Source organism: Microcaecilia unicolor, chromosome 11 (genome assembly GCF_901765095.1).
Source record: "Microcaecilia unicolor chromosome 11, aMicUni1.1, whole genome shotgun sequence".
Lineage (NCBI taxonomy): Eukaryota > Metazoa > Chordata > Amphibia > Gymnophiona > Siphonopidae > Microcaecilia > Microcaecilia unicolor.
In genome coordinates, this window is record NC_044041.1 from 92,309,645 (window position 1) to 92,333,732 (window position 24,088).

General features: G+C 46.7%; 1 protein-coding gene across 1 annotated transcript in view; it reads right to left on the reverse strand.

Moving 5' to 3' along the window:
- Positions 1-24,088, reverse strand: part of PIK3R2 (phosphoinositide-3-kinase regulatory subunit 2) — a 147,336-nt gene that overhangs the window by 79,758 nt on the left and 43,490 nt on the right. Inside the window, exon 2 of the mRNA XM_030219257.1 lies at positions 10,350-11,215. Coding sequence (XP_030075117.1) covers positions 10,350-10,689 — 340 coding nt within the window. The 5' untranslated portion in view covers positions 10,690-11,215. The remainder of the gene's footprint in view (positions 1-10,349; positions 11,216-24,088) is intronic.

Here is a 24,088-nt window from a genome sequence, read left to right on the forward strand (position 1 = left end):
TACATCCTTAGCAACCAATGGCTTCCAAAACTGAACACAATACTCCAGGTGGGGCCTCACCAATGACTTGTACAGGGGTATCAACACCTCCTTTCTTCCGCTGGTCACACCTCTCTCTATACAGCCTAGTAACCTTCAGGCTATGGCCACCGCCTTGTCACACTGTTTCATCGCCTTCAGATCCTCAGATACTATCACCCCAAGATCCCTTTCCCTGCCTGTATATATCAGACACTCACTGCCTAATACATACATCTCCTGTGGATTTCTACTCCCTAAATTATTACTCTTAAGACCGGCACAGAGATCTATGAAAGATAGATCTCTCTACCCTGCCCCCTTTGTCAGAAAATTTTCCATTGATCTTTATCGATTCATCATTAGAGGAGCAGATTGCTATTTGGAATCAGGTCCTTTCAGCAGCTCTTGACAACATTGCTCCCATAAAAAACACAAACTAAGGATGAAACATTCTCAGCCGTGGTACCACTCAGGCCTAAAATTATGTAAACAGCAGGTACGTAGAGCCGAACGATTATGGCGTAAGGGAAAGACAATAGAACAAAAAAAATAAATGTAAGCAGTGTCAACGATATTTTATAGCGCAGATAAGGATAGCAAAAACCACCTATTTTTCCAAACAAATACAGGCTGCTGCAAACTCGTCTAAATAGTTGTGTCTTGTTATGAAACATCTAACAACAAAACCAGGAATAAGTTCAGGGACATCATATATAGAGTCTGAAACTCTAGCAAATTTCTTTATTTCCAAAATTGATAAGAGCTCATTTTCTTAAGATAACAGATGCAGAAGAGGTGTCCACTCCAACTTTCAGGATTATGGCAAATATTTGAGATTCCATCCCTAACATCATTCCAAAAAATGATATCACATCTTTCACCCACCTACAGTTTGTTAGATCCCATACCGTCAAATTGGCTAAAGATTCCCTCTCTAGAACTACTAACCCATCTATACTCAATTATAACAAAAAGCCTTACAGATGGGGTAATCCCAAAAGCTCTTAAAGAGGACCTGGTAAAGCCAAGTCTTAAGAAATCTTCATTGGATCCATACTCCCCAAGTAATTATCATCCGGTTTCAAATCTTCCATTCTTATCCAAAATATTGGAAACGGTTGTGCTTACACAGTTACAATCTTACGTAGAATCAAAAAACGTATTACATCCGAGACAATCAGGTTTTAGGAAAGGTCATAGTACAGAGACGGTTCTGACGTCCCTTCTAAGTGAAGTACATTCTAGACTGGAACAAGGTTACATCGCATTGATTATCTCACTTGATCTGTCCGCGGCGTTTGATCTAATACATCATGATCTACTACTCAATTGTTTGAAGGAAATTGGTATCTCGGGCACAATCTCTAATTGGTTTGCATCTTTTCTCAGTAACCGTTCATTCAAAGTTGTTCAAAATCAATCTAATTCAAAATCCCATGCCATCTCCTGTGGGGTACCACAAGGATCGGTTTTATCACCAATATTGTTTGATCTACATGTCAGTCCACTTTCGTTACTTATTCAGTCTCTGGGTATCAGCTCGTATTCATATGCTGATGACTTCCTTCTTATTCATTACGTGCAGCCGCTGAACATTGATTTGCCACCAATTCAAAACTGCCTTGATGAGGTGGCCAGGTGGCTTACAAGCATCATTTAGTTATTAAATCTGGATAAGACAATAACATCCTGGATAACAGGTCATAGATCAATACCATCTTTAATACCTATGGTACCATCTTCCGGGGTGTCCACTCTGTTACAAATCTTGGTATCATCCGCAAAAAGGCAAACTTTACCTTCTAACCCTTCAGCAATGTCACTCGCAAATATAATGAACAAAATTGGCCCCAGCACCGATTCCTGAGGCACTCCACTACTCACCTTTCCCTCATCCGAGCAAATTCCATTAAACACCACCCTCTGGCGTCTTTCCGTCAACCAGTTCCTAATCCAGTTCACAATGTTGGGTCCTATCTTCAGCCTGTCAACTTCAGCCTATTACTACTTATCACTTTTATAGCGCTACTAGACGTACGCAGCGCTGTACACTGGACATGAAGAGACAGTCCCTGCTCGAAAGAGCTTACAATTTAACCAGGACAAATAAGGGATAAAGGAATTACTAAGGTGGGAATGATAAAAATGGGTGCTGAACAAGTGAGTAAGGCTTAGGAGTTAAAAGCAACATCTAAAAAGTGGGCGGTGGGCTTTTAGCCTAGATTTGAAGACGGCCAGAGATGAAGCTTGATGTACAGGCTCAGGAAGTATATTCCAGGCAGATGGTGCAGCAAGATAAAAAGAACGGAGTCTGGAGTTTAGCAACTGCAAATAATAAAATATTTTTGGGTCTGAGACTTTAGTCACCTTTTCCCCACAGCCCGCCACATGACTATTAAAAAACACACTGCCCCTCATAACGGCCTATTTTGGAGCTCATCCTGTGGGTGGCACCTGCAGGCTGGCCCTTGCAAGGATGCAGTTCTTGGAGCAAGCTCTCCAAGCAGGGGAATCAGACTGACAGATGCCCCCCCCCCTTCTCCACGGAGAGGCAAGCAACAGTTCCTGCGTAAGCCACCCCTATAATTCAGAGGTAAACAACTTTTAAAACAAACAGATTTCCTTAAGTTGATCTGTGCTAGAGAAAAGAGCCATACAGCAGCCAGGGCCTTTCCCAAAAAAAGCCCACTGTGCTGAACAGCTTTCCGAAAGACACATCCCCCCTTAAGTCTTAAAATTCCAATACACCTTAAAGCATACCCATAACCCTAATTTCCAAAACCATGCAGACTGCTGCACAGACCACACGTACTATTACTGGCGAACACTGCACCAGCACTCAATTGGAAGGTAGAAACCCTTTGAAAAATGCCCAAGAAATAAATGCACACAGATTTTCACCTGCTTTTTCTGTAGATACCTTCCATCAGCCACAACTATTCAAAATTACCTTCACTGATCTCATCCCACCATAGGAACAACTGAAGATCTGTGCACCCTGTACATACCCCTTCGTTTCTGCACACACTTTATAAACAGTCACCGAGACGATTCTTAAAAAGCAGCTGTTAAATATGTACGTACCATAGCATGACCAGGCATAGCTCCTCCTATGTACCTCTCCTGCCCAAATGCTAGATGGCACATATGAGTGACAAATACTCTTTGCCCAGCTTGATAACAGCCTCTTCCAAAACCTACCCCCCACTCATCCCCGATGCCAAAGCTAGAAACCAGGGCTGTGCTAACTACCAGGCACGAGCTTCTTGGGGAGCAGCAAACAGCAGCTGTAGTCAAAACAAAATCGTAAATCTCGACAACCACTCAAAGAGCCATCAGATTGTACTTTTAAAACTATGAAGTCCAATTTTACCTTCTACAGCCATTAATCACTTCTAACTTTCAAATGTTGTTAGATGACCATGACTGTAGAGTTTGAGCATGATTGTAGAATTTGTTTAGGAGCCAAGAAGATAGGGACACAAACATTAAATGGGAGAGGGGAGGATTTAGGCCAACTGATGCCCTTAACTGACAAAACATTTAAAGACACAGTATGTGCTGAGAAATATTATTGTACAAAATAAATCATATATATTTTATAGAGATTAGAAAAACACAGATTCATGTTGGATAATGGGTGTGGCAGACAGCACTGAAAGAGTTAAGGGCATGATAGCCAGGGGGGAAAAAAAAAACTCTGTGGTGACTCCCTTCCCTTGGTGCCATAAGCACATGCTTATTTTGCTTACTGGTTAATCCAGGGATGGCCTAGAGCACCCACTTCTCTTGCGCCAGCGCTGATAGAAACTGATGGTAGCCAGCTTCCCTTACTGCACCCAAATAATCTGGATTGTAAATTAGTAAATGATCCACACTCCCTAGATAAAAAGATTTGTCTCCTCCCCCTCCAAACCCCATGACAGTTCAGTCTTAGGAAAAAGCGAATGCTACATACCTGTAGAAGGTATTCTCCGAGGACAGCAGGCTGATTGTTCTCACTGATGGTGACGTCCACGGCAGCCCCTCCAATCGGAAACTTCACTAGCAAAGTCCTTTGCTAGCCTCGCGCGCATGCGCGGCCGTCTTCCCGCCCGAAACCGGCTCGAGCCGGCCAGTCCAGTATGTAGCAAGACAATACACTTCAAGGGAAGACACAACTCCAAAGGGGAGGCGGGCGGGTTGGTGAGAACAATCAGCCTGCTGTCCTCGGAGAATACCTTCTACAGGTATGTAGCATTCGCTTTCTCCGAGGACAAGCAGGCTGCTTGTTCTCACTGATGGGGTATCCCTAGCCCCCAGGCTCACTCAAAACAACAACATTGGTCAATTGGGCCTCGCAACAGCGAGGACATAACTGAGATTGACCTAAAAAATTTACCAACTAACTGAGAGTGTAGCCTGGAACAGAACAAACAGGGCCCTCGGGGGGTGGAGTTGGATCCTAAAGCCCAAACAGGTTCTGAAGAACTGACTGCCCGAACCGACTGTCGCGTCGGGTATCCTGCTGCAGGCAGTAATGGGATGTGAATGTGTGGACAGAAGCCCACGTCGCAGCTTTGCAAATTTCTTCAATGGAGGCTGACTTCAAGTGGGCTACCGACGCAGCCATGGCTCTAACATTATGAGCCGTGACATGACCCTCAAGAGCCAGCCCCGCCTGGGCGTAAGTGAAGGAAATGCAATCTGCTAGCCAATTGGATATGGTGCGTTTCCCTACAGCCACTCCCCTCCTATTGGGATCAAAAGAAACAAACAATTGGGCGGACTGTCTGTGGGGCTGTGTCCGCTCCAGGTAGAAGGCCAATGCTCTCTTGCAGTCCAATGTGTGCAGCTGACGTTCAGCAGGGCAGGAATGAGGACGGGGAAAGAATGTTGGCAAGACAATTGACTGGTTCAGATGGAACTCCGACACGACCTTTGGCAGGAACTTAGGGTGAGTGCGGAGGACTACTCTGTTGTGATGAAATTTAGTGTAAGGGGCCTGGGCTACCAGGGCCTGAAGCTCACTGACTCTACGAGCCGAAGTAACTGCCACCAAGAAAATGACCTTCCAGGTCAAGTACTTCGGATGGCATGAATCCAGTGGCTCAAAAGGAGGTTTCATCAGCTGGGTGAGAACGACATTGAGATCCCATGACACTGTAGGAGGCTTGACAGGGGGCTTTGACAAAAGCAAACCTCTCATGAAGCGAACAACTAAAGGCTGTCCTGAGATCGGCTTACCTTCCACTTGGTAATGGTATGCACTGATTGCACTAAGGTGAACTCTTACGGAGTTGGTCTTCAGACCAGACTCAGACAAGTGCAGAAGGTATTCAAGCAGGGTCTGTGTAGGACAAGAGCGAGGATCTAGGGCCTTACTGTCACACCAGACGGCAAACCTCCTCCAATGAAAGAAGTAACTTCTCTTAGTGGAGTCTTTCCTGGAAGCAAGCAAGATGCGGGAGACACCCTCTGGCAGACCCAAAGAGGCAAAGTCTACGCCCTCAACATCCAGGCCGTGAGAGCCAGGGACTGGAGGTTGGGATGCAGAAGAGCCCCTTCGTCCTGCGTGATGAGGGTCGGAAAACACTCCAATCTCCACGGTTCTTCGGAGGATAACTCCAGAAGAAGGGGGAACCAGATCTGACGCGGCCAAAAAGGAGCAATCAGAATCATGGTGCCTCGGTCTTGCTTGAGTTTCAACAAAGTCTTCCCCACCAGAGGGATGGGAGGATAAGCATACAGGAGGCCCTCCCCCCAATCCAGGAGGAAGGCATCCGACGCCAGTCTGCCGTGGGCCTGAAGCCTGGAACAGAACTGAGGGACCTTGTGGTTCACTTGAGATGCGAAGAGATCCACCAGGGGGGTGCCCCACGCCTGGAAGATCTGTCTCATCACACGGGAATTGAGCGACCACTCGTGAGGTTGCATAATCCTGCTCAACCTGTCGGCCAGACTGTTGTTTACACCTGCCAGATATGTGGCTTGGAGCACCATGCCTTGACGGCGAGCCCAGAGCCACATGCTGACGGCTTCCTGACACAGGGGGCGAGATCCGGTGCCCCCCTGCTTGTTGACATAGTACATGGCAACCTGATTGTCTGTCTGAATTTGGATAATTTGGTGGGACAGCCGATCTCTGAAAGCCTTCAGAGCGTTCCAGATCGCTCGCAACTCCAGAAGATTGATCTGTAGATCGCTTTCTTGGAGGGACCACCTTCCTTGGGTGTGAAGCCCATCGACATGAGCTCCCCATCCCAGGAGAGACGCATCCGTGGTCAGCACTTTTTGTGGCTGAGGAATTTGGAAGGGACGTCCCAGAGTCAAATTGGAGCAAATCGTCCACCAATACAGGGATTCGAGAAAACTCGTGGACAGGTGGATCACGTCCTCTAGACCCCCAGCGGCCTGATACCACTGGGAGGCTAGGGTCCATTGAGCAGATCTCATGTGAAGGCGGGCCATGGGAGTCACATGAACTGTGGAGGCCATGTGGCCCAGCAATCTCAACATCTGCCGAGCTGTGATCTGCTGGGACGCTCGCACCCGCGAGACGAGGGACAACAAGTTGTTGGCCCTCGCCTCTGGGAGATAGGCGCGAGCCGTCCGAGAATCCAGCAGGGTTCCGATGAATTCGAGTTTCTGCACTGGGAGAAGATGGGACTTTGGGTAATTTATCACAAACCCCAGTAGCTCCAGGAGGCGAATAGTCATCTGCATGGACTGCAGGGCTCCTGCCTCGGATGTGTTCTTCACCAGCCAATCGTCGAGATATGGGAACACGTGCACCCCCAGCCTGCGAAGCGCCGCTGCTACCACAGCTAGGCACTTTGTGAACACCCTGGGCGCAGAGGCGAGCCCAAAGGGTAGCACACAGTACTGGAAGTGGCGTGTGCCCAGCTGAAATCGCAGATACTGTCTGTGAGCTGGCAGTATCGGGATGTGTGTGTAGGCATCCTTCAAGTCCAGAGAGCATAGCCAATCGTTTTGCTGAATCATGGGGGGAAGGGTGCCCAGGGAAAGCATCCTGAACTTTTCTTTTACGAGATATTTGTTCAGGGCCCTTAGGTCTAGGATGGGACGCATCCCCCCTGTTTTCTTTTCCACAAGGAAGTACCTGGAATAGAATCCCAGCCCTTCTTGCCCGGATGGCACGGGCTCGACCGCATTGGCGCTGAGAAGGGCGGAGAGTTCCTCTGCAAGTACCTGCTTGTGCTGGAAGCTGTAGGACTGAGCTCCCGGTGGACAATTTGGAGGTTTTGAGGCCAAATTGAGGGTGTATCCTTGCCGGACTATTTGGAGAACCCACTGATCGGAGGTTATGAGAGGCCACCTTTGGTGAAAAGCTTTCAACCTCCCTCCGACAGGCAGGTCGCCCGGCACTGACACTTGGATGTCGGCTATGCTCTGCTGGAGCCAGTCAAAAGCTCGCCCCTTGCTTTTGCTGGGGAGCCGCGGGGCCTTGCTGAGTCGCACGCTGCTGACGAGAGCGAGCGCGCTGGGGCTTAGCCTGGGCCGCAGGCTGTCGGGAAGGAGGATTGTACCTACGCTTGCCAGAAGTATAGGGAACAGTCTTCCTTCCCCCGAAAAATCGTCTACCTGTAGAGGTAGAAGCTGAAGGCTGCCGGCGGGCGAACTTGTCGAATGCGGTGTCCCGCTGGTGGAGAGACTCTACCACCTGTTCGACTTTTTCGCCAAAAATGTTATCCGCACGGCAAGGCGAGTCCGCAATCCGCTGCTGGATTCTATTCTCCAGGTCGGCGGCACGCAGCCATGAGAGCCTGCGCATCACCACACCTTGAGCAGCGGCCCTGGACGCAACATCAAAAGTGTCATAAACTCCTCTGGCCAGGAATTTTCTGCACGCCTTCAGCTGCCTGACCACCTCCTGAAAAGGCTTGGCTTGCTCAGGGGGAAGAGCATCAACCAAGCCCGCCAACTGTCGCACATTATTCCGCATGTGTATGCTCGTGTAGAGCTGGTAAGACTGGATCTTGGACACGAGCATAGAGGAATGGTAGGCCTTCCTCCCAAAGGAGTCTAAGGTTCTAGCGTCCTTGCCCGGGGGCGCCGAAGCATGTTCCCTAGAACTCTTAGCCTTCTTTAGGGCCAAATCCACAACTCCAGAGTCATGAGGCAACTGAGTGCGCATCAGCTCTGGGTCCCCATGGATCCGGTACTGGGACTCGATCTTCTTGGGAATGTGGGGATTAGTTAATGGCTTGGTCCAGTTCGCAAGCAATGTCTTCTTCAGGACATGGTGCAAGGGAACAGTGGACACTTCCTTAGGTGGAGAAGGATAGTCCAGGAGCTCAAACATTTCAGCCCTGGGCTCGTCCTCCACAACCACCGGGAAGGGATGGCCGTAGACATCTCCCGGACAAAGGAGGCAAAAGACAGACTCTCGGGAGGAGAAAGCTGTCTCTCAGGAGAGGGAGTGGGATCAGACGGAAGACCCTCAGACTCCTCGTCAGAGAAATATCTGGGATCTTCCTCTTCCTCCCACGAGGCCTCACCCTCGGTGTCAGACACAAGCTCACGGACCTGTGTCTGCAACCTCGCCCTGCTCGACTCCGTGGAACCCCGTCCACGATGGGGGCGTCGAGAGGTAGACTCCCTCGCCCGCATCGGCGAAGCTCCCTCCGCCGACGTAGTCGGGGAGCCTTCCTGGGAGGTGGCCGCGGTCGGCACCGCACGTGGTACCGACGTCGGGGACCTCAACCTGGGCGATGGGCCAGCCGGCGCCACGCTCGACGGTACCGGTGGCGCAAGCACTGCCGGTACCGGAGGGGTAGGGCGCAACAGCTCTCCCAGAATCTCTGGGAGAACGGCCCGGAGGCTCTCGTTTAGAGTGGCTGCAGAGAAAGGCTGAGAGGTCGATGCAGGCGTCGACGTCAGTACCTGTTCCGGGCGTGGAGGCTGTTCCGGGCTGTCCAGAGCGGAGCGCATCGACACCTCCTGAACAGAGGGTGAGCGGTCCTCTCGGTGCCGATGCCTGCTGGGTGCCGACTCCCTCGGCGACCCAGAGCTCTCGGTGCCGACACGGGGAGGAGACCGGTGTCGATGCTTCTTCGATTTCTTCCGAAGCATGTCACCGGAGCTCCCCGGCACCGACGAGGAGGACGTCGAATCCATCCGTCGCTTCCTCGGGGCCGAGACTGAAGAAGGTCGATCTCGGGGGGGCTGTACCGCAGGAGCCCTCAGGGTAGGAGGAGACCCACCCGAGGGCTCACCGCCACCAGCAGGGGAATGGACAGCCCTCACCTGCACTCCACCCGATGCACCACCGTCCGACGACATCAGCAGACGAGGTCCTGGTACCACCGACGTCGATGCAGCTATCCGATGTCTCGGCGCCGATGCAGAGGCCCGATGCCTCGATGCACTCGATGCAGGGGCGGCCGAGGAAGATGGTCTGGACGCTGACGACGTCGATGCACTCGAAGATCCCGGTGCCGATGCCGACGAAGAGCCCGAGAACAACACGTTCCACTGGGCTAGTCTCGCTACCTGAGTCCGCCTTTGAAGCAGGGAACACAGACTGCAGTTCTGAGGGCGGTGCTCGGCCCCCAGACACTGAAGACACGACGAGTGTCGATCAGTGAGCGAGATAACCCGGGCGCACTGGGTGCACTTCTTGAAGCCGCTGGAAGGCTTCGATGTCATGGGCGGAAAAATCACGCCGGCGAAATCAAAAGCCGAAATGGCGAAATTTGAAGCACCAAAATTTAGAGGGAGAAAAAATCTCGACCGAGGCCGAAAAGAGGCCTTCCCCGACGACGAAAGAAAACTTACCGGGGCAAAAAAGCTGGAAGTACGGGGAGGATTTACACGAAACCCGGCGGGGGGTTTCCGGAGCACTTCCCGACTAAGGTAAAGCTTTCCCGAAGGAAAAAAACACGCTCAAAACAAATTGGACGCGCGAGGTCGACTTTCCGGGGCTCGACACGGCGAAAACACGACCGTACCGAGTGCGGACAAAAGAAGACTGGCCGGCTCGAGCCGGTTTCGGGCGGGAAGACGGCCGCGCATGCGCGGTGCGCGCGGGCGCGCGAGGGCTAGCAAAGGACTTTGCTAGTGAAGTTTCCGATTGGAGGGGCTGCCGTGGACGTCACCATCAGTGAGAACAAGCAGCCTGCTTGTCCTCGGAGAAAGAACAATATGTTTTGGCTGTCAGGCTGTTAGATGTTTAACAGATTAATTCAGCAAGGAGGAGAAGCAACAGCAGCAGGCCTAGCAGTCTGTACTGAGAAAATGTGTTTTCCCCACATAGAATAAAATAATAATAATAATTTTTTTAAAAATGCATCTAAAAAGGCATTAAAACAAAAAAAAAATCTTACCTTGCTGCTCAGACGAGTCTGCTCTGGACATGCTAGCTCCCGGCGTGGCGGGCAGCGGTCTCTGTGCCCTAGGCCTGTGTGTTGGGAAGGACATCCTTACAGGTCCCATGTATTCGACGTAAGTGCCAGGAAAATCCCCCTTCTGCTTGGTGCGCTCGTTAATGCCAGACATCCAGCCAATCTGGTGGGGGTTCTGCTCATCGCCATCTTTGCATCCAAGGGCCTGCAGGGTCCCCTTGCTCACAGTCAGGAGGTCTCCGGGCTGGAGATCAATGTCCTCTCCACGCTCCTTGCGGTACTCATAGATTGCGCGGTACTGCAACCCTTCCGTGGATGACATGGTCTGCAGCTGGGGTGGGGGTGAATTACTGTGCGTTAGGCTTAGCTACAAAGGGCCCTTCTAGCGTTTAAACAGATTAAAAGCTACTTTAACATTTTGTTTATAGTTCAGTACAATGCCTTGAGAATCAGGGGAAAAGTTACTTGTCTGAGTCCAAAAATGAGTACTGAAAAAAAGATAGAAAAAACCCCCCCCACAACTTTCCCTGTGAACTTAGGTGCCCCCTTTTCTTAATTTGAAGCCTCTGTTTAACCAAATGATCGAACAGAGGGACAGTGCGACAAACATAATCCAAAAGTTCTGAATTTGCATGCGGCAAAATGTAAAAAAAAAAATATATGTCTGTCTGGATATCTGAAAATTCCTCGGGACTCTTCAAAAACACAGACGTGGTGTTGGTGAGTGCTATGGTTTCTCTCCGCAGGTGTAACCGCTGCTAAAAGGTGCTGTGCTGGATGGACAACACAGTTACTGCTTGGACAACACTTCTGATCTTACCAGGAAATTGTAGGTCAAGGGCCAAAACCTAGGGAAAAAGGAAATGCGTACAAAATGAGAAGGAGAGAATGGATAAGGATCAATCAGTAGGCAGGACTGTTTCCCAAATACCTACACTCAACATATCTGATGTGTCAAAAACAAAACACCCCCACCCCACAAGGAAGCATGAGAACATTTTACACTGCCTAGTTTTCTATTTTAGAATAGAAATTTGCACACGGTTCTGAGCTTGCTGATACTGTATTAAGACATGCATCGTAGGAGCATAAAAGGGCTATTTTCAGTGGACCTTCACTTTCAAAATTTGCTGATTGGCTGGTGCCATGGAAAAGCTTTTCCCTGTATGCTCTGCAAGTGCAAAACCAACCAGGAAAAGCAGGAATGGAAACTCCCAGGTGTAGTGTCGTTCTCCCCCTCCCCCGAGAGCTTGAGGCAATTTTCAAAGGGGAAAACAATAAGATTTAAATAGACCCCTAAGGTACTTTTCTTCACTATAGAAAACGGGAAAAAAAACAGGGTCAGATGCCCTTTTCTCCACTGTCCCTTCATCTTTCATCTACCCTACCAACTATTGCAGTTCCTTACTAAGCTATTCCATGTTGTATTTTTAACATATTGTAAACTACTCAGAAAGCACACATGATGTGGTATAAAAAAACATTGCAACCTTTCAAAATTCTCAATGACATCGTAGTGCGCTCTGAGCCAATTTAACTGGCACCTTTCCCTGCAAGTAGGAAAGAGAGGTAGTGTCAAAGAGGTAAAAGGGCATGCCAGAGGATCATGGGGTGCTGCTCGCTCTACAGTCTTTGACAGAAGTTAAAACAGGATGATCATTTTGAAAGTTATGGAGGGGGGGCGGTGGGTAGACCAGCAGATACAGATGCATGGGAGGGTAAGGGAAGTGGTTTTGTATTTAGCTGTAGCTCAAAGTGTGCTATATTCCGGTCTCTAGAAGGCTTACAATGTAAGCATTCAATGATATAGTGACTCATCAGCTTTAAATCAGATAAGTTCACCTTGGTTTGCTCTATATTCTGGTGCCTTGAACATATAATTGAACTCTTAGTTTGTTCAATCAGCATCAGCCCTTGATGTTATAGGTGCTGTTTGCCTTTTTCCTAGTATCCTCCCTTATCACAGATGTCTACTGAATGTTTGTATTTGATTTACTTTCTTAAAAAAAACAACTTTAAATAAATAAAGAAATTCAATACAATTTTAATTATTAAATAAAAGGCAGGGGCAATGGTAGAGAGTACCCATGATGCGTAGAGCTTCATAAGCGAGCTACTTCTAAAATATTATATTCTTTTGTTCAAGTGTATTCTCTAGGCATCTGTTTTTATATTTTGGTTGGATATTATTGTTTTTTAAGGATCGACCCCTTTTCTCTTTTTTGATTGAGTCTTTTTGTCTCTCCTTTTTGGGATTTGGCGTTTTTGTTACAATGTAAGGGTGCAATATTCAATTCGTAGTGGTCAGTGGGGGGAGGGTGTTACATTGGCCGTTGTTGGCTAAGATATCCTCTGGCTACCAGCACTAAATACCCAGATCTGGTAGCCACTGGCAGTTACCCTGGTAGCATCGATAGTCAGCAGGTAGCTTTTTTGCCTTTCTAAGTTAACCCGGTTGCTATCCAGGCAGTGCCACTGAATACTGGCAGTGCTCAAATGATTCCCAGCTCTAACCAGAGAATTCCACAGTGGTCAGAGTAAATATTTAGCAGCACTTAAAGTGGCTTTACCTATCAAGGTACGAAGATATGGAATTCTCTGTCTAATCCATTAAGATATGTTACCGACCGCCTCTTATTTCGTAAGCTGTTGAAATCATTTTATTTGAGTAAATCCCTTACTCACACTTGTAATTGTTAACTCTCAGGTATGCTCGGAACCCTGTTCGTTATTCAATAGTAATGAAGTTTGTGTATTTTATTATTATTACATATGCTAATACTAATTGTATTGTACTTTTTGGAAATGTTTATTGTTAGCCACATTGACCCCCAAAGTTGTTTGGGATAATATGGGATATAAATGTCATAAATAAATAAATAAAATTATCTGTTCCCGGATTGGTCAAAATGGTTTAACCACGCAAAACCACACTGAACAATGACCCTAAAAGTTTGTACCTGAGGCAATGGAAGGTTAAGTGACTTGTCCAAGGTTATAATGCATCACAGTGGTATTTGAACTGGGCAACCTGATTCTCACTTTCTCAGCCACTGCTCTAACAACTAGGCTAGTGGTTCCCAAACCTGGTCCTGTGGGCACTTCAGCCAGTTGGGGTTTTCAGGATATTCACAATGAATATTCACGAGAGAGATCTGCATGCACTGCCTCCACTGCATGCAAATCTCTCTGATGAATATTTATTGTGCGCCTCCAGGAACCACTGCATTAGCCCATGCACATGGATTCAATTGTATAAACAGACAAAAACAGAGGTACAGTCAGCTAACAAAACATCCACAAAACTAAACAGCAAACTGTACCAATAACTCTGATGTCCTTTATTATGAATAGCAAAATCACGCAACACACAGCCACATTTTGCCCTACGGCTGCTTCAGGGGTATAGACACAGCAGGGGCGTAGCTGCTATGGGGCCACGGGGGCCTGGACCCCCTTGCCGGCGACCCTCTCAACCCCCCCCCCCCCCCCGCTGCCAACTCACTGCCTGCTACCTTTGCTGGCGGGGGACCCCAACCCCCGCCAGCCGAAGTCTTCTTCCTTTGTTTGGTTTCTTCTGAGTCTGACGTCCTGCATGTACAACGGTGCAGGACGTCAGACTCACAAAAACAGAATGAAGCCCTGCAGATCGCAAGGCTTCGTTCTGTTTCTGTGAGTCTGACATCCTGCACGTTGTACGTGCAGGACGTCACATTAGACTCAGAAACCAAATGAAGGAAGAAGATTTCGGCTGGTGGGGATTGAGATCCCCCGCCAGCAAAGGTAAGTGACGGCAGGGGGTCGAGAGGGTCATTGGCGGGGGGGGGGGGGGTCAAAGTTGTTGGCGGTGTCAGCAATTGCGGGCGGGGGGGGGGGGAGACTAAAATGTGCCCCCTCACCTCGGCTCTGGACCCCCCTACTGTTGAAGTCTGGCTACGCCCCTGACTGGTGTGTGTGTTCTCAGGCTTCACTTAACAATGTCAAAATCTACTACTTTACGAGAGGCACGTGTGAGGAGTCACAGTTATCATGCAGTTAAGACCAGAGGTTCATAATCAGTTGTGCCTGCACCCAAGGGGTATGGGAAGAAGTGAAACAAGTCAGTTATTAGGATAGTTTTCAAAGGAATTTGCCCAGAAGAGAAACAGACTGAACACATGCTGAAAACTGAACCATAGTTTCAAGTGCTGATCAATGATAAACAGCAGCAATGCTCTAACGGCGACAAACCTTAAGGGTTTTTTTTTTTGCTCACTTCAAGTTGCGCAATCATGTCTTCGTGACAAAGGCTGTGACCTAATGACAAATTACTGAATAGTTGCTGCAATGTTTATGCATGAAATCTTTCCTAGTACATATCATTTGTAAAGGGTCATTTTACTCAACATTATGTACAATTTACGTAGTACTGTAGCTTTAAGCGTGACTTCTTTGGCAGTACAATTCTGTACTGCTATAATTTTAGCGACATGTTCACTAATGGACACATCGTTTAGGAAGGGGGTGTGAGGGTTTCATTGCTTGGTTAAAGGGGTGCAGGAACCAAAAAAGGTTAAGAATCCTTGATTAAACTACCCAACATTTCAAAACCTGAAGTAATAGAGGATTAAGTGACTTACCCAAGAAAACAAGGAGCCACAGTGGGATTTGAACCCTGACCTCCCTGGTTCTCAGCCATTGCTCTAACCATTAGGTTACTGAAAGGACTCAGTATTATAAGGCCAGTTTCCCCATAAGAAATCAGGCTGAAAATCAAGAGCCTTCTTCAGTTCTCCATTTCCGTGAGCATCTTCCTGCCAATATTTTTCAAGTTACTCTAGGAAGACCCTGGGAGGTTAAGAAAGGGTATTTGTGCTGAGCACTGCCTGCGTCACCAACACATAAAGGTCAAAGGAAAAAGCACAAAAAAACAAGAGAGACCTAGCTAAAGAGAGACCCCTGAACTGTGGAAAAACTGTCCTATGAGCGGTACTTTTGTGGTGATAGTAGTGGGGGGGGGGGGGGGGGGGAGCTGATTAAATACTACAAACTTAACAAAAAAAAAACCCAAAAAAACCCTGTGAATCAAATACAGTTTGATTCCTTTGTATCAGTGCGAGACAACCTTCTCAGGGTTACATAAGGAAATTAAAGCTGTGACAATAAAGATTTCCAGTAATTAAATGCCGTGAATGGGAACAAGTAAAAGTACAGCTGAGGGGAAAAATAGAACAAATCAGATTTGAACCGTGCCTGCCGTTATCTATACAATGCTATGCTATGTTCAAAGACAAGAAGTGCACAGGGGAGACACACTTTTCAACCAGCCTCAGGCCTGTCAATTCAGAAAAAGATAAGTAGGGGTTGCAGTCTGGTCCTAGGAACCTTTTAGTTTTGTGTTCTGCTTCAAGGGTGACGGGAGAGAGGTGGAGAAACATCCTTACAATGCTCTTCACCAGTGGACACTAGCAGTTCCTGAATGGAGAAGACACCTGGAGCTAAAAGCAACCATCCATCAGAAACCTGCAGTTCACAGGTCTATGTATCCCAGCATCTTCAGAGGTTGGTAACTGATAGCATTCTGTTTGCAAAGCACTTGTCCAGCCTTATTCACTGACATACTGAAACTCTTCCATTTATCCCACATCTGGATATTCTACTACTGCTCCTCTTCATTTCTATAGCGCTACTAGATGTATGCAGCGCTGTACACATTATATGCAGGTACTTTCTCTGTCCCTAGAAGGCTCACAATCTAAGTTTTTGTACCTGGGGCAATGGAGAATTCAGTGACTTGCCCAAGGTTACAAGGTGGGAATTGAACCCGGATCACCAGGTTCAACGTCCAATGAATTAACTACCAGCTATGTACAATTCTGAAGCCCACACCTTCAAAAGCTTTTCAATCCTGAATTTTAAATTATACATGATTTGCAGCATAAGTGATTGTCAGGGTCATAGCTAGCTGTGTGTAGCTGGGGCACCTAAAATGCATCCTGTCCATTGGCTTCCCTTGCTGATGTCTTGCAAGTGGGCAGGGCAGGTGCAGAACAGGAGTCACACAGGGTATATTTACAACTTGTGATGCTCTTAAGTATTGTAAATCCTGGAAATGTCTAATTCTTTTGTGATCCATATCAGACCATGAAGGTTATTTGTGGGATACAAGTTTTGCATTTGTACTTTTGTATATAAACAGGATGGAGTCTGTGGTCATCACAAAGAATATTTATTTAAAACTTGCTATAGTGCTCTGACAACCAGGGGCAGAACAGTTTACAGTTAAAAAAAATTTTTTTTTTAAGAAAAAGGAAGAGCATGTCATTATGTAGATAGGACAGAATCAGTTGCACCTTATGTAAGAAAAGAATAAAGGAGAAAAACCGTGGATTTGACAAAAGCTGTTTCTTGCGTTGAGGTATTTGCCACTAGAGCACATCCAAAGTTCAGGAGTACAAAAGCACATTTCATTAACTGGAACTAAACTTGAGAGTTAGGAATTACATTTGTGAACTTTTACTGAAATTAAGACTTTCCTTGCATGTAGAGACCAGAACACACCTGTGTTCACAGGGCCTATTTTGGGCAACACCTTACCACTCACCCAGCTGGGAGCTTCAGGGAGTCACTTACCTCCCCTCCCCCCCCCCCCCCCCCCCCCCGCAAAACTGCTTCTTAGAGGTTAAACAAGAGATCGGCGGCGCACAGTCAGCGAAGCACCCTGGATGAAAGACATACAGGCATGCTGAATACTACATCTCTCTTCTTGAGGATGCGCAGAGCAATGACGGCATTTCAAAGCTAGTTCCTCAGACAGCAGTTTTAAAAGGAACTCCAGAGGTACATTGAGGAGGAGCTCAACTTTGCTGCAGTAAGAGAAATTGCAGGTAGGAGTGGAAGGCTAGTCATGATTAGTCAGCTAAAGAAAATAAAAAGTAGAGAGTTATCAACCCTGCGAAAAAAAGGTGCAGAGCTGACAGTAGAAATGGAAGCCAAGATTTTAGTCAAAATACATTTTAAGAATATTAACTACAAAACATACAATTAATAGCCTCCAACAGTTTCGCCAGTTTTCTCTTTACTTTGAATCTCCCCTTTTCCCCCCATCTTCCCTCCCCCCCTCCCTCCCGTCCCTCCCGTCTCTAAAGAGCAATTATGGATACGGAGGCAAAGAGTCACTATCTAGCTTAGCCTCTTATGGAGCTATCACACACAAAACTTATGTTTGATTTACAAAACCTGCCAGTGCTGCCAAATCAGGCCATGTCGGTTAGCTTCCAGAGGTCATTTCCTTTTAAAATTCTTAATCTCTAGGGCTTCGAGGATTCTAGACAAGCACCTCATTAATTTGTACTTTTTCTCTTACATCATTTCCCTCTGTTACCACGCCATGGAAAACACCTCCATTCAACCTTTAAGAATTCAAAATCCTACTTCTAGCCACCTCTGTTAATGAGTCCCAAAAAGGGGCCCATGTTTGGCAGAAAGACTCTCCTCTGGGTGAGGCCAGGTCGCCCACCGCTCTTCGTTCCAAAGAGCACAAAAAAATCATTCTCGCTCGCCATTGAGACAGGGTTGGTGAGTCTGGCGTTATCCATAATTGCAAGATAACCTTCTTACCCAGTAAAACCGTTTTTTTAAGAAACGGGCGCAACCCTATAGGTGGTCTTTGTACCAAGTGAAATTTATGGAATAGTAGCTGAGGCTTTTTCCGCCATGTAACCCTCCACATTTCCGACACATGACAACACACTTGCGTCCAAAATCTGGCTATTCGGGGACAAGCCCAGAACATGTGACCCAGCCCCGCTGGAGAGTGACCACACTTCTTACATCTATCTTCCTGACCTACATGCGCCCTCCATGCTCTATGTGGAGAAAAAAACATTCGAGACAGGAATTTATAGGCCGTTTCTTGCAGCGCCACGCTTTCAGAGATTTTGGGTAAATCCAGAAAGCATGCCTTCAAGTGATCAGATTTAACGTTCACTGGTAGTTCTTTATTCCATTGCATTGCCAATTGTTCGTAATCAATCTCACCTAATTGCTCACGTAGTTCCGAATGGTAATATTTTAAAGGGACTGACCCTTGAGCATCCAAAGCTAAAAGAGACATCAGTCGGCTCCATATTTGGGGACTCAAATGTGCAGGTGGAATAGATCGTAAATAATGTCTTAGTTGGAAGGAGGCAAAAAAATCTTTTCTAAGTACACCAAATTCTCTGTCTAATTCTTCCGTAGTTTTTAAAATACCCTCTTCTGAGTATAAGTGATGTATATAGCTAATCCCCCGTGTTTCCCACTCTAGGAAAAGTTTAGCCGAGCTCCCCGGGGGGAAGTGGTTGTTGCCTCTTATCGGCAATAGTGGAGTGCAAGTTGTAGAAAAAACAAATTTACGGCTCAGCCAACGCCAGGTTTGTCTTAATGGAGACACCACTGATGTGAAATACCGGGGTGTGTTTACTGCCCCTGGCGTAGCATGTAGCCATGCACTAAAATGTCGGGGGGAGAACACCATGGTCTCTATACTAGTACACGAAAAGAAACTAGTGCCACGAAACCAATCAGAGAGGTGGCGCATATTACTTGCCACAGAGAATAACTTTAGATTTAAGAGTCCCAATCCCCCCTTAGCTCTAGAGAGATATAATTTAGCAACTGGTAACCTTGGTCTCTTCCCCTGCCATAAATATTTGGTCATTACCCTCGTCAACGTCTGATCATCCTTATGTTTAAGAAACAAAGGAAGCACTTGCAATACATAAACCCATTTTGGGACCAGAATCATGTTATAGAGGGCTATCCGCCCCATCAAGGATAGGGGTAAAGTCGTCCATGTTTGCAAAGTCTGTCTAGTTTTCAGTTTAAGGGGTTCTATGTTTTGGCTATAAAGGGTGGTCAGATCGGCTGTCAGCCATATGCCAAGATATTTCAATTTATCCTCTGCCCATGTTAATGGAAATGCCCCCTCCCAGGTCGAACGTATCCGTGTCTGGACTGGCAGAGCCATAGACTTACTCCTATTCAGGGCAAGGCCCGAGTAGAAGCCAAACTCCTCCAGAATTCCAAATAAATACAGGAGAGAGGATTGGGGTTTTGTTATAGTTACTAATATATCATCTGCAAAAGCTAAAGTTTTGAGCTCCCGCGAGTGTAATTTAATCCCCCGCACATCTGGGTCCCTTTGGATAGTGCATAACAATGGTTCAAGGTATAACAAAAATAAGAGTGGTGAGAGGGGGCAACCCTGTCTCGTGCCACATGCTATTGTAAAGGGGTTTGATTTCATACCATTAATCAATAATGACGCTTTTGGATTAGTGTATAGCGTTACAATAGCATTAAATATCCACCCTCGGATGCCAATATAATCAAGGACAGAAAAAAGGTAATCCCATCTCACCTTGTCAAAAGCCTTTTCGGCATCTAAGCTAACTAGCAGCAACGGTTCGTTCTTGGTAAGGCTCTGTGCAATGGCTAAACAGGCCTTCCTGACATTGTGACAAGGGTGTCTACCCCGCACAAACCCCACTTGACCCTCTCCCACTAATTTTGGTATTAGAGGGGATAAGCGTTCCGAGATGATCTTCGCTAAGATCTTTAAATCAACATTTATAAGAGATATAGGTCTATATGAACCTGGATTTTCTGGTGGTTTGCCCTCTTTTGGAATTAGGGTTATCAAGGCTTCATTAGACTCTCGCCTAAATCCCCCACATTCAATGGATTCCTCAAAAAAATCAAGAAGCGGGCCACCCACTTGTGGAAAAAGTAATTGATAGTACTCAGCACCAAATCCATCCGGACCCGGAGCTGACCCACGTTTTAATGATTTCACTACTCTTTGCAGCTCCTTGGCCCTGATAGGCATATTTAATTGTTCTAGCACTTCAGGGTTCAGACGTGGCATTCCAGAGTCTGCCAAGTAATCTGTTATGGACGGACCGAGTGGCGCCTCCGCGAAGCCAAGATTTTAATGCATACAATCAAACTTATCTGCCACTTCAGCATGCAAAGGAGTAAGGGAACAAGTCGAGAAACTCAGAGCAGCTTTCAACCAAGGAGACTGCAACTTAGCCAGTCAGCATTTCCAGACATCTTTCTTAAAAAAAAAAAAGACCCAACAACAACAACAAAAAAAAAAAACCAACCAACCCAACCCCCCCCCCCCAAAAAAAAAAAACCTAAGGGGAGGAAGACAGGAGTCCTGCCAGGTGCCATGGAAAAGCCAGACGCCAAACTAGAAAATGTCACACACCACATCAGATGCAAAGCTACTACATTCTGGTGCAGCACCTCCTTAGAGCTTACAGAGATTTGGTGGGTGGGGGGGGGGGGGGGGGGGGGGAGAGATGGAACAAAAGAGATCATAGAAAAAGGAAGACATACAACAATATTTCGAAAAGCTAAAAGAAGCTGGTAGAATAGTCAGGAAAGCAAAGATGCAAATAGAAGAAAACAGACAATAAAGTAAAATGGGGGGGGGGGGGGGAGAGGACAAGACATTTTTTTTTTTAGTTACGTTAGTGATAGGAGGAAGTGCAAAAGCTGAATTGTAAGACTCAAAGGTGAAGGGGAGGAATATGTAGAAACTGATTAAGATAAGGCAGAATTGCTTAACAAATATTTCTGTTCTTTGTTCACAGCTGAAGGGCCCGAGCAGGACTACAGAAAACAAACACAAATAGGATTGGAGGGGTGGTAGTCCCTGAATGATTTTCACAGGACTGTTTATGAGGAACTGGCTAAACTAACGGTGGACAATGGGATGGGGCCGGATGGCATACATCGGAGGGTACTGAAGGAATTTAGGGAAGTTCTAGCAGCTGTGATGGCTGACCTTTTCAATGCTTCTACAGAGTCAGGACTGGAGAAGAGCAGATGTAGACCCGCTCCATAAAAGCAGAAATAAGGAAAAAGGAGGTGATAATGCCCCTGTATAAGACCTCATTTAGAATATTGTGTACAATTCTGCAGACAGTGTCTTCAAAAAGATATAAACAGGATGGAGTCAGTCCAGAGGGCGACTACTAAAATGGTCTTTGTCATAAAGTGTATAGGGACAGAATCTCAATATGCATACTTTGGAAGAACGGGGCAGGGATGATTGATAGTGAAATTTAAATACCTATGCGGAATAAATGCAAAGAAGGCGAATCTCTTTCAACGGAAAAGAAGTTCAGGAACGAGGGGGCATAGGATGAAGGTGAAAGGGGATAGACTCAGAAGTAACCTGAGGAAATACTTAATGGTAAGGGTGGTGAATTCGTAGTCTCCCAGTGTTAGTGGCAGACATGAAAACAGTACCCGAATTCAAGAGAGCTTGAGACAAGTACATAGGATCTCTAAGGGAGTTGATAGGGAGAGTAGATGGCATGGATGGGCAGACTAAATAGACCATATGTTCTTTATCTGCCTATATTTTTCTCTGTTTCCATATAAGCATCTAGACAAGGTGTCACCGTATAGGAAGCCATGAAGATCCCGACTGGCCTGAACAGTTTTAGCCCTGCGACAGTTGGGCCTGGGACCTGACCCAGAATAGAACTGAAAAATCCACAATCTTACAACACACCTTTAACACTTTAACTGTACTTTTCAGCCCTATGGCCAATATTTTTTTGTATATGGAGCAAGTGTTGCCCCAAGTGAAAAGTAAGTGAAAAAAAATCCAGCAAAACCTTAAAGAGGGAGCATGAACCTCTCTGGATTGAGCAATCCAATGCTCTTGCACCTATACGACTCCTAGTACAAAAATGGTTTTCAACTGGATCCAAATGTCCTCCCCTCCCCCCCCCCCCCAATCACTGCCAGTCTGGTATCAACACACTCACAATGAATATGCATGAGACAGATATACATACAATGGAAGCAGTGCATATACAACAATCTCATGCATTTTCATTAGGGATGGCCTGAAAAGTAGACTAGCTAGGGGGCTATAGAAGGACCAGACTAAACCACTTTAAAGAATAAATTCAAGGAGCCAATTAAACATAGCGGAAGTCCAACCTCTAATCAGCAGTCACGTCTTCTCCTTCAATAGTCTACAGTATGCATCATGTACCTTTTTATAAGGAGAAATTAGATCTTATCTGATATTTTTCTTTTGCTTAGTCCTTTCCACTATTCTAGAACCTGTGGGATAGTTCTGTCCATCAAGCAGCAGGTGGAGACAGAGAACTGAAAACTGAGCTGAGACATATCTCTTGGTATCCAGTCCAGCTCCTCAGTATTTATGTAGACAAGCAGCAAGGAAAGACTCAGAACAAAAAGCAACCTTAAACAACTTGCTAACCTAACACTAACCAGATGAGCAAACCTCTCTCTCATCTCTGGACAACTTGTAGAGAGCCAAAGATATGCAGGAAGTGCCATGCAAGGTGACAAGTCATTATTTCACACATTATTTTGCACTGACTAAACGTATCAAAAACCTCAGGCCTCTGGAAAAGTAGCAAGGACTAATGGAAAGAAAATTATCAGGTGAGACCTAATTTCTCCTTCCATTATATAGTTTCCCACTATTCCACAACTTGTGGGATTGTTCAAAAGAAATCCCTAGAGTAGGTAAGATCCTGGAGCCGCTGCCCAGAGAACAGAAGCCCTAAAACTGGCTTCTGAACGTGCCGTAACATTCACCCTGTAGTGCTTGGCAAAGGTATGCAGCATCAACCATGTTGCCACCTTGCAAAGATGTGCCGGAAACAGGAAGGCACTCTCCATCTAGAATGTCACTGTACACCTTGCAGAATGAGCCTACAAGGCCCGAGGAGCCTGCATCCCTGCAATCAAATAAGTTGACACGATAGTAGTCTCCTTCAGCCATCTAGCAACTGTGGGCTTGGAAGTCATGAGGCCAAGCTTCTGCTTACCGAAAAGCACATCTGTCCGAGTTGCAAAACTCATTTGTGACTTCCAGACACTTAATGAGGACTCTAAGCACATAGAAGCTTCAAGGAAGAACACCGAGCCTCTTCGTCCTCTCTGCAAAAGGACGGAAACTCCACAGATTAGATGAAATGAAATGACGATACTTTCAGAAGAAGGGAAGGAACCGTGCGCAGGAGACCCCGCCTCCAAAAAGTGAAGAAAAGGATCCCAACAAGACAGCCTGAAGCTCCGAAGCCCTAAGTGCTGTTGAAACAGTCACCAAGAAAGCATAAGATCCTTCAAGGAGGACTTCCAGAGTGGCTCAAAAGGAGGCTTCTGAAGAGCCCGAAGGACATGTGCAGCAGTCAAATCAGGTCCGCGGCCAATCTGGTGCAATGTGATCCTTTCAACACGTGGCCTACCATGGGCCAAGAAGGGAAGACTCGTCTCCAGCCAGGCTGTCGTAGGGTATCGATCCTCACACAGCCCGGTTCTTTCTGTTGGCTGAAGAACCCTAACTCTTTAGTCTTTCCTCATATGAGAGGAGTTCCATCCCCTTTATCATCTTGGTAGCTCTTCTTTGAACCTTTTCTAATTCCACTATATCCTTTTTGAGATACCAGAATTGAATGCAATACTCAAGGGGAGGTCGCACCATGGAGCGATATAAGAGGCATTATAGTATAGAATAATATGCTGGACCTGCCAGGAAGGAGAGCAGAAGAGGGAAGAGAGAGACCAGGTTGGGGGAGGGAGAAGAGACTGGATTGGGGGTTGGGGGGGGTAGAACAAAGGAGGAGAGACACTGGACCCACAGATGAGGGTTATGCCACAGCACAAGGGGGGGGGGAGAGAGAGGGAGATATGCT